This window comes from Lissotriton helveticus, chromosome 7 (genome assembly GCF_964261635.1).
Source record: "Lissotriton helveticus chromosome 7, aLisHel1.1, whole genome shotgun sequence".
Lineage (NCBI taxonomy): Eukaryota > Metazoa > Chordata > Amphibia > Caudata > Salamandridae > Lissotriton > Lissotriton helveticus.
This window is the reverse complement of record NC_136068.1, coordinates 1171340833-1171358521: the sequence shown is the minus strand read 5'-3', so window position 1 is coordinate 1171358521 and position 17689 is coordinate 1171340833. Positions and strand designations below refer to the sequence as shown.

The following is a 17689-nucleotide window of genomic DNA, read 5'->3' as shown; positions in this document are numbered from 1 at the left end:
CCTGGACCAGAAACAAGCATCCTGGGACTGGTTTCTGGATAATCAACCATCATCAGCCAGGCTAGCTAGAATCCAGTGGCAAAGTGAGCAAGGGACCCACGTCTGGGCATACCCTGCCAACTTAGGACAAACAAAGCGATACCAAAGGGGATGATGGACGGAGCGTTGGAGCAAATCAAACACTCATCCCCAGTCAACGTATCTGGGTTTAATCCATCATCATTTTTTAGCTCACTCCACCACCCCAGTTCAGACATGGCCATAGGCAAATCAGTCTGACCCTGTGCTTCATGGGAACAGTCCAGCCCGAACTGCCAAGCCATGTCTTCCCTGGACCGGAAACAAGCATCCTGGACCGGTTCTGGCTAATCAGCCGTCATCAACTAGGCTAGCTTGAATCCAGTGGCAAAGTGAGCAAGAGACCCACGTCTGTGCAGACCCTGCACACTTAGGGCCAACAAAGCGATACCAAAGGGGATGATGGACAGAGCGTTGGAGCAAATCAAACACTCACCCCCAGTCAACTGATCTGGGATTAATCCATCATCATTATTTAGCTCACTCCACCACCCCAGTTCAGACATGGCCATATGCAAATTAGTCTGACCCTATGCCACATGGGAACAGTCCAGGCCGAACTGCCAAGCCATGTCTTCCCTGGACCGGAAACAAGCTTCCTGGGACCGGTTTCTGGCTAATCAGCCGTCATCAGCCAGGCTAGCTTGAATCCAGTGGCAAAGTGAGGAAGGATCCCACATCTGGGCATACCCTGCCAACTTAGTGCCAACAAAGCGATACCAAAGGGGATGATGGACGGAGCGTTGGAGCAAATCAAACACTCACCCCCAGTCAACTGATCTGGGTTTAATCCATCATCATCCTTTAACTCACTCCACCATCCCAGTACAGACATGGCCATATGCAAATCAGTCTGACCCTGTGCCTCATGGGAACAGTCCAGCCCGAACTGCCAAGCCATGTCTTCCCTGGACCGGAAACAAGCATCCTAGGACCAGTTTCTGGCTAATCAGCCATCATCAGCCAGGCTAGCTTGAATCCAGTGGCAAAGTGAGCAAGGGATCCACGTCTGGGCATACCGTGCCAACTTAGGGCAAACAAAGCGATACCAAAGGGGATGATGGACGGAGAGTTGGAGCAAATCAAACACTCACCCCCCAGTCAACTGATCTGGGTTTAATCCATCATCAATCTTTAGCTCACTCCACCACCCCAGTTCAGACATGGCCATATGCAAATCAGTCTGACCCTGTGCCTCATGGGAACAGTCCAGCCCGAACTGCCAAGCCATTCCTTCCCTGGACCGGAAACAAGCATCCTGGGACCGGTTTCTGGCTAATCAGCCATCATCAGTTATTCTCAAAACTTTTACTGACATCCAGATGTATGACACTTCATGATGGCGGTGTCAGGTGGCTTGTGATTCAATACATTTCCATCACAGGAAAGTGGTAGGACTCTCTGAGATTTCTAAATAGCGTATCAAGTGATAATCAATATTAAGTACTGACATCCAGGTGTGTTAGGAATGTGTAACACCTCGTAGTGGCGGTGTCAGATGTTTTGTGAATCCTTATGTTTACCTCACAGGAGGATGGTAGGATGAACTCTCTGGGATTTCCCAAGTGTGAGAAGCCCATGATATGTACTGTGACGCATGTAGAGTCTAGATGGCACCACAAGTGATAGCGTAATGTGTTAAAAATGGGGGTAATTAACACAACATGTGGGCGGTATCAATGACTACTAAACCATAATGTGTAGGTCACAGGTGGACAGGCTAATGGTTAGAATGTGACCCTGGTTGGTATGTTGTGTTGTGGGTTGTATTTGTGTATCAGACAGCGCCATGATATGCGGTTGGATCCACATATGATTGGGGATATCATGGAGATTGTTATGCTGTCTGTATTGCATTCCATGGGACGTTGTCATTGAGTCCTGTGATGTGAGTAGAAAGTCTGTATACCCAACGTTGCTCTTTTTCTAAGAGAAGTTTCCGTAAACTGTTTGTATTTGCATCTAGTTGTTCAATGACCACCCAGGTCATGTCGTAGGTCGTGTGTCCTGCAGTGAGAAAGTGGTTGGTCATTTTTGTGGTGTTTGACTTGCACCGGATATTGCTCCTACGTTCGCATAGCCTGGTCTTTATCTTTCGGCGAGTCATACCTACGTATCGGAGACTGCATGGGCACAGGATAAGGTATAACACATTGGCTGAATTGCAGTTTGTGTGTCTTCTGATGTGCTATGTTATTCCTTGTTCAAGGTTTAATATTTTTGTGGCTTTGGTGAGGTGGCACACACTGCAGTTACCACAGGGAAAATGGCCAGTGATATTTGGTAGACCCCATGCGTTTAGAACCGTGTTGTTTGTGGTAGTTTGTTGCATGGGGCGTGTGGATACCAGACTGTCTCGTAGGTTTTGTGCTCTTTTGTAGGAAAATAAGGGCTTCTCCCATTGCAATTTGACAGATGTTACTATTCGCCAGTTGCTCTGGATGATTTTGGTTACTTTGTTTGAGAATGGGTTATAAGTAGTTACACAGGTGAGTGGGATAGCAAATGCAGTTTTGTCGACATTCTCTAGTAGACTCTCTTGGTTCTGGTTCCTGACTCTTTTTTGGGCTTGGTTGATAACCTTGTCAGGATAGCCTCTTCAGTTTTTGGTTAATGAATCTGACTGGGATTTGAAGTCCTTAACCTTGCTACAATTGCGTCTCAATCTGAGGTATTGGCCACAGGGCAAGTTTTCCCTTAATGGTCTGGGGTGAAAGCTTTCAAACCGCAGCAATTAGTTTTTTGCCGTTGATTTGAAGTGTGTCTTGGTGGTTAGGATACCTCTGTGTGCCTCATATCTAGAACTAGGAAGGTAATACTCTCCCGACTTGTATGCGTGAACTTCAGGTTTGGGTCCCAGGTGTTGACCCAATTAAGAAATTCCTGTAGTCTGATCTCTGTACTTTCCCATATAAGGATGATATCATCTATGTATCTTTTATAGAATGTTGAAGTGGGATGTAAGTTATGTGATTTTTCGAAGTTGTACACATAGAGTCCGGCTTCACTCGGCACGAACGTGCTGCCCATAGAAGTGCCCTATTGTTGTAAAAAAAGGTACCTTTGTATTAAAAAAAGTTGTATTTCAAGGCTATCTCTGCGCATTGTAGAACAAAAGATTTTGGTGTCCTGTAGTTCCACACAGTATTGTCCAAGGAGGAGCGAAGGACCTCAAGTGTGTCGTCTTGTGGCAGGCTTGTATACAAACTTTCCTTATCCATACTCACAAGGATTGAGGTTGCGGGATTGAAATGTAAATTATTTATGTGACAGAATAGATCTTTTGTGTCTTTTAGATAAGTCGGATTGCCTGTACCAAAGGTTGCAGAAAGAAATTACAAAATCGGGAGAGAGGTTCTAGTAGTGAACCTGTACCACACAGGATGGGGCGGCCGGGTGGAGGGATTTTATTTTTGTGAATCTTTGGGATTGTATAAAAGTATGGGACCTTTGTACCACCTGAAATAAGGAAAGATGCTTCTTGTTTGCTGATGATTTGATTCATTGAAATAATGGGGTCAACCCCAGTATAAGTCAAAAGGACCTGGGTATTCAATTGGTATAGAAAAACAAAGTGGTCCTAGACATAGCTAAATCAGATCAATAAATGAAAATACTTTTTGTTTTTATCAAGTTCAATCCTGCAAAGGAAGAGGAGATATAAATACAAGGAAACATCCAGATGCATGTACAATTCTAACAGTACCCAACAATAATTCTAAACACAAATAAGTCTGGAGTAACTTAATTAACAATTTATTTACATTGTATAAATAGAAACAGTAAAAAGCTGGGGGTTACTGCCAGATGCAGTAAGAGGAAGGTGCAAAGGTAGCTGCTCACGTGAAAAAGGAAAGGAATTCAGGAAAGTTTAAAGAAGAAAATCCAATAATTTATATCAAGCTAAGGTCCAATTCTCTTAGGGACACATAGGGCCTGCCCTAAAAGTAATTCACATTATATATTACAAAAGTCTGTCACAAGGTCACTGCATCTTGTAGCCATGGATGGTTATTTATTAGACAGCCATCATGCATGCCAGGCGTTGAAGCACAGCTGGATTGCACTCGGCAAACCAGCTGGACCCCGATGATGAAGCTTGCCACCTACTAGGTAAGTGGGTGTGGGGTTTTCTAAAACAACCACTGGTTGTGTGCATTCCTTGACTACGGTGAAGGTCACCAACTTAGACCATAACCCATTAAAGAATCTTTTACATCTTCATTGGGTGACCAGTAGCCTTTTGAAGCATAACAATGGTCACAATAAACTCTGAGAATGACATTGTTCTGGTAGCGCAATTGACATATTTATTGCACTTCTTTATCTATGGAATTCCAAACATCAAAGCATAGTTGGGGAAAGTACTTTTGTATGGTCCTGAAGAGAAATCTATAATGGTAATGAAGCTGCCCTAAATGGCCTTGAGGCCAATGGCTTACCCTGAACAGTTTAGTCTACCACATGTGTCTTTTTTAGCTCTCTTTGAAATATATTGTTAGCCCAATCATGATCAATAAACATTCCACATGCTCCCCGCTCCAATGGCATGGAATATTTGTAGTTCTCTATTCTTCAGGTCTCATGGCAATTTGCAAGAGAAACAACTAATTGTCACAACTACTCATGGAGAATACAATATAAGGGAACAATCGCACACTCATTCTCTTCTTTTTTTCAGAGATCAGGTGTTTACTATAATACTTTTGAGTATGTATAGGTCAGGCACAGATTATCTGCCCAGAATCACCACAATAAAGGCACAAGACAGCTTTTTATCCTCTGTTAAAATGCTCCTAGCTGCTCCATTTCCATAGCTTACTCTTGGATGAAGAATCCATGTTAATTTTGGGTCTTCAAAAGAGATGGATTCTGGTAGAACCAGTTTACCCTACTGAAGACTCTTTTCGTATATTAGCTCTCGCTTTAGGCTTGTGTTAAATTAACAGGGCTATATCAGTAAGCTCAGAAAATGAAATGGGATGACGTGTGTGGATTACCTTCTCATTGCTCTCTTCTTTTAATTCACAATCAAATAATGTAATTTGGGTCTTCTCAACAAAAGTAGTCCTAGCTGTCAATTATAGAAATAAGTCACATAGGTCAATATATTCATACCATATTCCTTAGCCGAATGCTCCAGATGAGGATGTTTAAACATCTTCTTTAAGCAAGTAGAAAAGTAGCATAACTAACCAGGCAAGGATCTGAGATGGTAAATACAGTGGTGGTGCAATCTTAGGCAGGCCAAGTAAAAGAGCTGATTAGATATCATTTCTTAGCTCGATGTTGCATAATCTGTGCAATGTGGAAGGCTAAATCCTCTTTACTTCATAGGTTCTCTAAGAAATGTGGGGCATTACAAGGGACTATTAGGATATCAGTAGATCTTAATGGCTGAGGAGCCACATTTTCAAGGTGAAGTTGTAACTATTGAGCCGGATGCTAAAAAGGATCCATGGAAAAAGCAGTCATTGGCATCACAATCTGCAAAGGACTGAACTCTCTGAAGGTCTCTCTAATTTCCTTTTGGATTGCCTAAAGAAAAGGTGACTCCTCCCAAAAGCCACAGTGCCATCCTGTGCCTAATATATATGTTTGTGAAAGGTGAATGTCATAGAGGGCAGACCAAATCTAATTGTCAATATTGGTGGATCTTGTTTGTAATTGATGGTTGATACAGGAGTTGATAATAAAGACACCAACACTGTCCTGAGACAATGTTGAGAAAGAGACCACCATGTAGTCTCCCGGGCACGAGAATCAACTAAAGCGAACAACTGCAGAAAAACAGAGCACAAATCAGGAACAGAAAGCATCTAGGTGGATCATGAAGATAACAAAAAATAGGTATACAAAAGTGTTGTATCACACCCTTCTCTGCCCAATGCCTCCCTATACATGGTGCAGGTAGGAAATGATATCACAGGTAAAAGCTTGGCACCATCTCGGACTGGACAACTCTGACAACAAACACTGGAAATTGACCATTTTGGACAGGAGTGGTTTAATGTTGCCCATGCTTACTTCTTCAGTAGAATTGTGTTTTGCAGAAACGGCAAGTATAAGAACCTTATTGGTGACATCCTTCTTTCCCTATAACCTCCTGCATTTTGCCAGCATGACTTCTCAACCTGGGGCTCTGCACAGGACGTGTAAGAACATTTCAGGCTGCTGTGGCCATGGCAATGCTAATGCAGACTAGGCAGAGTGGGAGATGGCATCACACTATGTATGCAACAAGCAAATGGACCAAATAATTGCCGATGTCTCTCTATAAAAGTAGCCTAACAAGCTAGTCATCACCTCTGGTGATTTTCATTCTCAGTTGCAGCAATAAGGTTTACATAGCTGTCTTGTGGCATCTATCAAACTGGTTTCAAATCTACAACCGAACCATGGCTCTCATGTTCCAATGAAGGAATGTGAGTCCAATTCAATGAGTGCCCAAAGTCAGTTTATTAAAGAGTTTTACTTCTAAAAATTATGAATACATACACGCTTCTTTGAAAAGTCATACCAGGAAAAGGGGATTCTTTTTTTATTCAAAGTAGGGAAAGACAAATGAAAAAAAGAATAAGAAACCACAATTTCGAAGATAATAATAGAGGAAATAGCTTTTGTTTAGGGTGCAGGAAAGTTGGCTTTCTCCACAGTGTGGGTGCTGATTTGAAGATTTAGGGGAGAAACAATCAATATTACAAGTAAGTAATCTGGCCGCATTCGGCAACATTAAAAGTTATGATAAGTAGGATGAGTAACTATGAGTACTGTCTTTACAACTGTATGGCGTTTTTTGTCAGTGTTGAGCATAATTACTTTTTTATAATATGAAACAAACACAGCATAGATCTTTAGGGTATGAGGTAACAACATGGAGAAGGAAATACAAATGTAAGCCTCTTAACCAAGATGTAGACACTTGATAATTTAATTTACCGCTAGTTTATCATAAATACCTTGATACCTGCCTGATCCTATGAATGACTGGCTCACTATTGTTCTTTATTTCCTTAACAGATGTTAAATGTGATCGCCCAACAGACATTGAGAATGGGTTCATGACTTTTGCCACTGAAAGAGAGTATGACTACTTGGAAACTATTCAGTATGGCTGTAACCCTCCATATACACTTGATGGACCACGAATATCAAGATGTGATAAAAATGGGAAGTGGTCTTTAACACCAACCTGCAAATGTAAGATACTGTGTGGAACGTATGTAACAGATAATACACGTACCCTTAGCTATCCGCAATAGCTGCTGTACTTTAGTGGGTTGGTTTTTACACAATATTGTGCCTGATCCTTTTCAGAGATAGACACCAGACTGTTCTATAATATCATTTCCAGTCAGTGTGGTGTCTCTATAAGGTTGTACGTCTCCATACTGAGTCAACAATATCAGCCACCCAACATATCGCATCCACTACATCTCCTACCACTACATAGTAAGGCTTAGTATATATTTACCATTCTCAACTCATTGTCATTCAAGTGACACTGTTCCTGCCCAGCTGGCTCTTACAGATGAAACACCCTATCAGAACATCTGCCCACCTTTCCAAAGGTCAGTTAACATTGCCTTTAATAGCATTAATGAGCAACATGGTCTACTCTCAGGAATTATAAGACTAACGTCGGGAAGCCAAAAGACTAACATTTAATCCAAAAATAGTGACAAGCACAGCAACTAATCAAGAAACAATTGTCATTTCAACCGACCAGAGCTCTCATTAAAAATTGCCCTGAGGAGCATATAATGCAGCAAAATATATACATTTTCCCCCTATATACGTTTTTGGAGCACAAACATGTGGCAGAAACTTGTTACTTTCTGCCGAACATATCTAATGAGTAGGAGGCTGGAACTTCTCAATGAGAAAATGCAAGACGTCCTTGAAGCACAGATACAATACATGAATACATTGCTGACCTTATTTGATTTTCTTAAAACCCCTCTGCTGGTTGCCAATATGGAAAGTAAGGTTACGATTTACCTTGAGACGCAGGAAATGTGCAAATATACTATTTTGAATAAGGTCGACCAGACTAAGGAAACATAACATGAATAATAAGGCTAAAGGGCACTTCAGATTCATAAGGAAAGTGCATTGATTTTGATTATAAAAGAAATCCATGCACATTGTGATATACGTGTGCAAAAGACATGGAAGATATAGGAATACGAGATCATGTTTTCACAATCCTTTCTTCTTTGTCAGGATTCCTGGCAAACTTTCTATACAGCAGAAAAATATTGGCAATCCCTTTATTTGAGCAAGTCCCTTTATTTGATGCAAATTATTAATTGTAATATTACATACAGTGTAACCACAATTAGAATTATTGCAACGAATATTTCAAATATCGTCATTCCCCAATGCCCGAATATGCCACCCAACCATGTCCAGATGACACCGAGATAAAAACGTAGCCATTCTGTAGCTTGTGCAGCTTCCTATGGCTATCATTCATGTGGTCTATTTGCTCATCTATACTGAGTAAAGTGTAGGACAGATGAGCAGGGGTGGCTCCCCCACAGTGGTCACGGCCCGCAGCTAAAACATAAAACGATATTTCATTATAATTTTATTTTTAAGCAGCTGGCTCAGCCAGCATGTGCAGGGAAGGGCAGCGCCGGGACTTTAGAGGGGTGAGGAGAAGTGCTATGTGCACTCTCTAAGTGAGCATGTGTGTTTGGCCGCCGTCTAACACGCATTCCCACTTTGGTTTCTCTAATTCGGCTGCACTGAAAAGCCAGGCTGGTGAAACCCCACAGACTTCCTGACCTGAGCGGATCGTCTTTCAATCCCGCTCAGAGCAGCACGTGGCTAGGAGAGCAGTGCGGGGATTATACATGGAGTCTGTGACGTCGTCCCAGTGTCTGCTGTGACCAGGAAGAACCAGCACTGAGGCGAGACACATTTTCTTTTTTCACTCCACGTCCTGAAGAAAGCCCACTTGACCCGCAGGGGCAAATATTGGGGCTGAAACATCTTGACCTTTTTACAGACAATTTAAAGTTCGGGAAGCAAATCTCCCTACGCACGGAACTAATTTTAAGTGTACCTCGAACCCAGAACTATTACATTTTCAAATCTGGTAACACAAGGTATTTTATAAAGAAAATATTTTTTTCCCTACCACAACAACACCCCCTTATTACTCATCACTACTGTTCTAACCAGGGGTACGCCTCCGGGAGGAGGGAGCATGAGCACTAACCCAATGATGATGCGGTCACATTTTTTAAAAGGGTAAGGCGGAGAACCAAGATATACCGCCACTTCAAGCCTCTGTACATGAATGAGGGTTTTTTATCGGTACACAGTATGAAAACATTACAGAACCCTGGTTACGCAGGACAAGTGATCCATTCCCCATTTGATTTTTTGTGTTTATGAAATAATAGTCAATGGTGAAAATGGAATTTATAAGGGGGCAGTTCAAAAGGAATGTCCTCTACTGCCAGGTCACATTTACTGTTTCCAGCAAAAACTCTAGACACATTTCCTTTTGTTACAGATAAATCCTGACTCAGACAGTGCAAGATAAGTCACATCTCTTATGTCCCAGTTGAAAGGGTTGTTAAACTTTTCGAGGTCTCAATAAGAAATGGGGGATATCCTAGCACATTCTGATAGTTCGTGTTCATGGTAGATGAGATCAAGCCAAGTGTCCTTGTGTAATGGCATCTGGATGCTCAGGAACAGTACCCTCCAGAAGTCACCTTCAGACAGGCCTGAATCTGTTGTGTTTACACAGAATGTCAGTGTTTCTACAAGAGGATTGGGTGCCTGGGAAGGGTACTGCGGGGAAGGAGATGATTAGAAAGATATAAAAGTACATTATTTATATATTCATGTACATAGAAGTACATTAATATATCACTTTGCTTAGTATCTAGCTATACAATATCCGAATGCTCCCTAAAAGTCTCATTATGAAATAGGTTTATTCTCTAGATCATGTCACATTCTTGTATAGACTAAATTGGAACCACTTGAAATGTTTCTCTTCACTCCCTTGTAAATTGTCAATTATTCATGCCAACAGCAGATTTCCTCACGTTTCTAATTTTTTCAAACAAGGCCTGACTTTTCAAACAAAACAATGTGCTAATTCAAATATTTGCGGATAGCTCAACCCTTCTCTGATTAGAAAAGTACCAATGCGCTGGGTATTGTTTAACTTAAGCACTGTGTGTTAATGTGCTACTGTTGCTCACTCCTGTTCCTTATTCAAATAAACCCAAATGCCTCTCAAAGCCTAATTGGTTCTTTTGCCTTTCAGTACTCACATTCATCTGAAAATTGTTGCATACATTTACTTTCTTCCTTTCTTTATGATCCAACAGACATCTTCTGGAAACTGCTGCTCTACTGCAGCTTCAACTATTCAATTTCAAAGCTGCACACAACTGTAAAAATTACTGGGCATGGCCTCTATTTATAACAAAATGGCTACAGAGAGTAAACTTAGTCATGGGAGATATCACTTCCATGACTACATCTCATGGGATTTTACTCTAAAATAAGCCCTACATTGTTTCCAATGCATACCCGAAATCCATTCACCTCCACAAACCCAGTGGAGCAGTCAAATCTGCTCTTTGGAGGCATGTCACTCAAATTGTAGTCCTGGTTGGGGGTAACACTGGCACAGTGCAGGTCTTTGCACCGTGTGATCACCTGCGGTACCTCACATCACTCCCTCCTTTAAGCACATCTTGAACATATGGACCTGCTTGTCAGGATGGGTGGTGTATAAAGCTGACAAATCAGTTTCAGTGCATGCACCATTTCTACAGATTCCCATGAGTCATTTTCAGGGCTATGGCCCAACCATGACACTTGATATTATAGTTATAGATCTTAGCAAAGTTTGTACTTCATAAACCGGCTGCCCCTTATCAAAGATAGAAGAAGGCATTGACCTGGCCGTTTTAGAGGCCAGTTTCAACAATGGCGTATGAAACACGAGGTGCACTTTCATTGTTGCAGGCAATTTAAGTATAAAATTGACTTGGCTAACACATTGAATCACATAAAATGGACCTAGGAACCTAAGATGAAATTGATGCCTATGCTTCAACATAAAGGTTCTCTTGGAGAGCCAGACCTTGCCCCAAGGCTGCTATTGTGGGCTCATCCTTCTGGTTCAGTCTGTAAGTTTTGTATACATTCCTTTCATTGTTATAACGTTTGTCTTACTTTGTTGCAGTAGCTGAGAAATGTGTTGAATTTTAACTTGTACTGATGGTACTACAATGTAGGTTGATGGCAAGTCCAATGGTAAGTGGCTTGGATAAAACCAATAATTGACATAGAATTACGGGAAATGTGTGGAAGAATGTGTCACATTATTATAAGAGAATTCCACAAGCCAAAGCATATCGTCCAAGACCAAGAAGCTTCCTTTAAATAACGTTGAGAATATTGATTTGATGGCATGTGTGACTGTAGATACACATGCTCTGCATACTGCTGCCATCTAGTGTTGGGTCCGGAGTTGTGCAAGTTGTTTTTCTTCAAAGAAGTCTTTCGAGTCACGAGGTCTAGTTACTCCTCCTCTCAGTGGTAATGCACACGGGCATCTACTCCATTATTAGATTGTTTTTCTCCTCCATTGGGTTCAGACGTGTGTGCCTCCACTCCTTGTTTTGACTCTGTTTCGGTTTATCAAGTTGTTTTCTTTGTCTTTGATAGGATTGTTATCGGTTGGGTTTTTCCATCTGAGACTCCGATTAGAAACTCTACTGGTTTGACTCCATTAGACGAAACCCCTTCGGTGCACCACCTTTTGAGGCCTACCTTCGACTTCATTACCGATTTTCCCCAAAATTCTCCACTGGTAATGGAACGTAGGCCTTTTGGTCTTGTCTGCATGGCCATGCGAAGTACTTGCACATGGACCAATATTTGGTGTGCAACTTGTATCTGTCTCCAGATCACATGGAATCCGACTGTAACACATGTAAATCCTTTAGGTCAAAGAAAACAGTTCGGGACCAGAGGGTTTGTCATCTAGAGATGTCCCACAGAGCTAGAGGTAGCACTCCTTACTTTTTGGTGAGGAGCATGCCCAGAAGCAACCAGTTGTCGAAGAAAAGGTAGCTTTCTCTCTCGGTGAAAGCTCTGGCTCCGACCTTGTGGTAGATATGGAAATGCATGAACTTCCATCTGTTCAACCTGTGAGTACTGCCGCCCCTGAACCCCCCCCCCCTTCCAACCCAAGCTGACAAAAGACCTTCAGCTTCCATGGCCATAGACTCTGATGTCCCCGTCTACCTTCTGGCCATGGTCTGATAAGGATATACATTTCAGGCCTGGCGGCAAAAGTACATGCAGCCAAAACCTTCAGCATTGACCTCTTCAGACCAAGACTCACGTTCGGCACAGAGTCGATTTTCAGTGCCAGCCCGACCATCGACTTCAACCGCCTCAACGCCACAGTGTCTGGCTCCTTAAAGTCCAAAGATTCGGAATTGAAACCCTCAGCCCTAAAAACTGTAAAGAATTTACTGGTCTCTATTTCACCTGTCAAACCCACTTACTGTACATTCGACAAAAGAAAATCCACATACAATTGGGGACTGACTACATACTTACAAAGCCTTCCTCTCCTCCGCCACTAAAGAGGAAGCCAACTTTTGAAGACGCACTGGATGAACCTCTTCCTCCTCAGACGAAAACTATGGACAAGGCCACCAGCCCTGTTTTCCTTCCACATTCCTCATCATTTACACCTCCATCACCACCTTCAACTCCACCACTGCCTCATTCTCCTCCACCACTTTCTTCACTTCAAGACCCCTGAGACATGTCACCTCAGGGGTCACCACCTTCAGAAACTGGTGGGTACAGGGGGCTACAAGCGGACGATCCATGGGACATGTATGATAATGGAGATAATGATCCTGACCTTTACCCCGCTCGCCCTTACTTATCCTGAGGACACAACCTCTTATTAAGAGGTCTTAGCCAGAGCAGCAGCCTTCCACAATCTGGAGCTACACATGGAGCTATTAGAAGAGACTTCCTTTTTTACACACAGGGCCACTCAATATCGGTGAGAGTGGAAAAAATATATAAACCAGCCTCATATGACCCTATCGTTATCAAATGTCCACTGCCACCAGACTCTCTAGTTGACACCACTGCACATAAATGAGCCAATTCCCAAACCACTGGAGACGCACCACCTCCAGATATAGACAGTGAGTAAAATAGATGCTGCATGAAAATGGATTGCAGCAGAGGCTGCTAACCACTGGTGGATCACAAATCTGCATGCTTTCTTGGCACGGTATGATAGTGCTCACTGGGACGAGATAGAGTATCACTTTAGTATCTCTTCGAAGAACATAAGAAATGGGCTTAGCAGTTGGTAGTAGAGGGACAAACCATCAAAAACACCTCTATATGGTGTGTGCTAGCCCTCTGTTCTCTTGAGGAGGTCTCAGGGGCATCAAAAACGTCACATGACGGACCTGCACCATCTACTTGTGATAACTGGAGAGCGCCCACATTGTTTGCTGGATTCCAACTGGTAGCATGGTGTGAGCATGGAACTAACTATTGGATTTCCTTGTGCGGAGCCCCAAAAGTACTGCCCGCATCTAAGAAGTGTGGCCCCTGCAAGCGCCATGAAAATAGAATCAGCAAATACCAGGTGGAGAAAAAGCAAAACATTTTAGGGAAATCAACTGTAAAGCAGTCCCTCCTGATAAGCAGTGGCTAACCTGTGGCTGTTGCAGTGGTTTGAAAAATAATATGTAGCACTTCCTGTCCTACATTGGCTTGTTGGCGTGCTAAAACATCTGCACAGTAATGTTTGGCGAAAGTGTGTGGTATGTACCATGTAGCTGCTTTACATATGTCAGCTATGGGAATATTTCCGAAAAAGGCCATGGTTGCTTTCATTTAGCGAGTAGAGTGTGGTCTGGCATGAACAGGTAAAGTTGCCTTCGCATAGCAAGTCTGAATGATCTTAACTATCCATCTGGCTATGCCTGCTTTGGATATAGGGTTGCCCTTGTGTGGTGGTGATAAGGAGACAAAAGGTTGCTTAGACTTTCTGAAAGTTTTAGAACATAAGCACTCTTTAGACATCTAATGAATGAAGAGCTCTTTCTGCAACAGAATCAGGTTGAGGGCACAAAACTGGCAATTCAATGGATTGATTGATATGAAATGGCAAAACTGCCTTAGGTAGGAATTTAGGGTTGGTTCGAATAACCACCTTGTCTTTGTGTATTTGGAAGAATGGTTCTTCTAAGGCTAATGCTTGGAGCTCACTAACACGTCTGAGGTGAAGTTATGGTAACTAAAAATGCCACCTTCCAAGAAAGGAATTGAAACAGTCATGCATGTGAAGGATCACAGGGAGGTCCATGAGTCTTGTGAATATTTTATTAAGGTTCCATGAAGGTGCAGGAGGAATCCTGGGTGAAACAACACATTTAAGTCCTTCCATGAACTGGGGTGGTGGAGTTAGCTAAAGAATGATGATGGATTAAACCCAGATCAGTTGACAGGGGGTGAGTGTTTGATTTGCTCAAGCGCTCCGTCCATCATCCCCTTTGGTATTGTAGAGTATTTGCTAATCCTGCCTTCTGTAAGTGAAACAGAGCCAGATCGCTAGGTTGAGAGAATTTGGAATCTGGGTGTCTGATTTGTCTGGGATTTTGAGTGAGAAGGTCTGGCCTGATAGGGAGCTTCTCATGTGGAACTACTGAAAGGTCTAGTATTATTGTGAAGCAAGGCTGATGAGCCCAAGTGGGAGATCATTGTTGTAGATGTCTGCCGGAGTTTCCAAACCAGAAATGGAAGGAGGGAAAGGAGGAAAAGAGCAGACAAATATTTTTGACCAACTCATTCATAGTGCATTGCCTTTGGATAGTGAGCGTGGAAACTTGGAGGCGAAGTCTTGGCATTTTTGCATTTCCATCTGTGGCGAAAAGGTATTTTTGAGGGAAGTCCCATGTTTAGAAGTAGGGCTGGAGGACTTGTGATTGGAGTTCCCATTTGTGAACTTGTTGCTGCATCCTTCTGAGCAGGCCTGCAAAGTTGTTGTCTGTTCCCAGAAGGTATTCGGCTAGCACGTGAATGTGGTGATGTAAGGACCAGTTTCGGATGGTCTGAGAGAAGTGTGACAGTTGTGTAGACCGTGTGCACCCTCTTTATGAAGATAATACATGGCTGTCATATTGTCCGGTCGGAATAGGAGTCAGGTGAGGTAGGAATGCTTTCACTGCTAGGTGAACAGCTTGAAGCTCCAGGTAGTAGAGAGTGATGCTTGGTATCCCATAGTCCCTGTACTGTGAGGTCTTGTAGATGAGCACCCTATCCTGTCTTTGATGCGTTTGTTGTGAGAGTAATGTGGGAAAAAGGTTGCCCTTTTAACAGGTAGGTGGTGTTCCACCATTGCAGATAACAGTGAGTGTGGTGGTCTATCAACACTAGATCTGTCAATTGACCCTGTGACCACTGACACGCTAGACGTCATTGTAATGGACACACATATAATCTGCCACGAATCCTAGAAAAGAATAGTACGAAAGTAAATGTTCTCATTTTGTTTTGTTTTTACACTGCTCCCATGTTTGTTTCCTTTAAACACAGCCATTGCAGTGACTTTAACACCTGTGAATGTGAAGTGTCTTATTGAAAAGTGTATGTAAACTCTGTGACTGGGAACTGAGCCCTCAACAGATAATGCCTTAGTTCCTTAAAGACTAAACAGATCACTAATAATAATAATCAGCAATTGTAAAATCACACTCTGCAAAATGTAATTCCTTAGATTGATAACCAACTGGATGTAAATGTCCATTTTCACAATCCATGTGAGATAGAATGGATCCTAGGATTTGTCAGAAGCATCTGCTTCTACAATAAATGATTATTCTACATTGAGGTGTGCCAAAATTGGTGCAGCTGTAAAAGCCTGCTGAAGCTGTTTAAAAGCCTCATCTGCTTCTGAATTCTAACTGAATGATACATTATTTTGCAAAAGTCTTGCTATATGGGCAATAATGGTGGGTCTAAAATTCACAGAAACTGCTGCACATCTGTCACAGTTTAAGATTGCGCCCAAACCTTAACTGCTTCAGTCTTTCGTTTGGCCATCGTTACCTCTTTAGGTGACAAATGGAAGCCCAAAACTCAACTTCTCTTACATAGAATTCACATTTAGATAACTTACAGTATAATCCATGTTTTGGAAATGGTTTAAGAATGGTTATTACATCACTAATATACTATTCCTCTGACTCAAATAAATCAAAATGTTGATATAAATGATAATAAATTGGTCAAACTATTCCCGAAGCACAACATATAAACTGAAAGGCTGCTGGCACATTACGCAGAACAAAGGGCATCACACCATATTTGTATAGTCCAAAACAGGTACAAAAGACCAACTTGTACTCATCCCCAGGACAAATCCTAACAAAATGGCAGGTCCTTCGTATATCAAATTTGATGTAAATATCAGCTGCATTCCATTTTATCCAACAAAACTGGAATGAGTGGAAGAGGATGCCTATTTTTTACTGTAACATTGTTTAATGCCCTAAAGTCAATACAGAGCACGGATTACCATTCTCCTTCGGAATCAAAAACAAAGGTGAAGACTTGGATGGTCTAATGAATCAGTTTTTCAAATAATTATCCAGGTAATCCTTTAAATGTATATTTTTTTACCTCAGTCAGCTCATATGTCGGGCTGTTTGGGATTTCTGCTCCTGGAATGAACAAAATCTATCAATGGGGGAGGTTAATGTTTCTTCACCAAATTCACTAAAACATCGAGAAATTCACAGTACACTGGAATAAAAGTTGTATCTTTCTCTAATTTTGTTGCCACCATGTGGGGGGTGGCTCTAGATATTGTTTCTGTTTTGGTGGCACTAGGTTGACTATAACCTGTATTGCAAAATACAAGCAAAAATTCAATATGGGGTTCTCCAGATCAATAAGAGGGGTGTGGAGGGTCAACCAAGGCACATGTAAGATCATTTTGCACCCACTGCACATCGCACATTTTAACAGATGAGCATACTGATCAGAGGGATAATACCCTATACACCCACAGGTAAATGTTTGCAAATCCAGCTAAAAGAAAAAATATTCCTTTATCTGTACTGTTCAAGCAACAGCAGGTAAGAGTTGTACATACAGGCAGAGAAGTGGCTCCACGTGAGAACAGTTTCATTATAGTTAGGCCTTGAAATGACTCCCCGTTTTACAGCTAGGGGTGTACCCCACCACTAACTTGACACTTAAGGCGGCAGCAAAAATAGCAGTCCAGTCCATCAGAGGGACTGTCATACTCCCTCAAGAGTGGCAGCTTGACAGATGGATACTACAGGAATTAAAGGTGACTGATAAATTTAGGACTATCACAGAAACTTATTTACTGGCAACAAAGGATTGGGTGAATCTAAAATTTTGATCTGGGAAGCATACAAAACTGTAATAAGAGGTAGGACACTCTCCTACACAGCAGAGAAGAAGAAAGAGGGGCTAAAATGAGTCAAAATAGAAGAAAATACGCTTACCTAATGAGAAAGGGCCCATCTATCAGTTATAATCCCAG

General features: G+C 42.1%; 1 protein-coding gene across 3 annotated transcripts in view; it reads left to right on the top strand.

Annotated features, from left to right (window-relative positions):
* Positions 1–17689, top strand: part of APOH (apolipoprotein H) — a 570693-nt gene that overhangs the window by 317715 nt on the left and 235289 nt on the right. For 2 of the 3 annotated variants that reach the window (XM_078654312.1, XM_078654311.1), the window contains exon 6: positions 7099–7278. The exons of the other annotated variant lie outside the window; for it this stretch is intronic. In XM_078654312.1, the coding sequence (XP_078510438.1) occupies positions 7099–7278 (180 nt within the window). The remainder of the gene's footprint in view (positions 1–7098; positions 7279–17689) is intronic. 3 annotated transcript variants of the gene reach the window in all.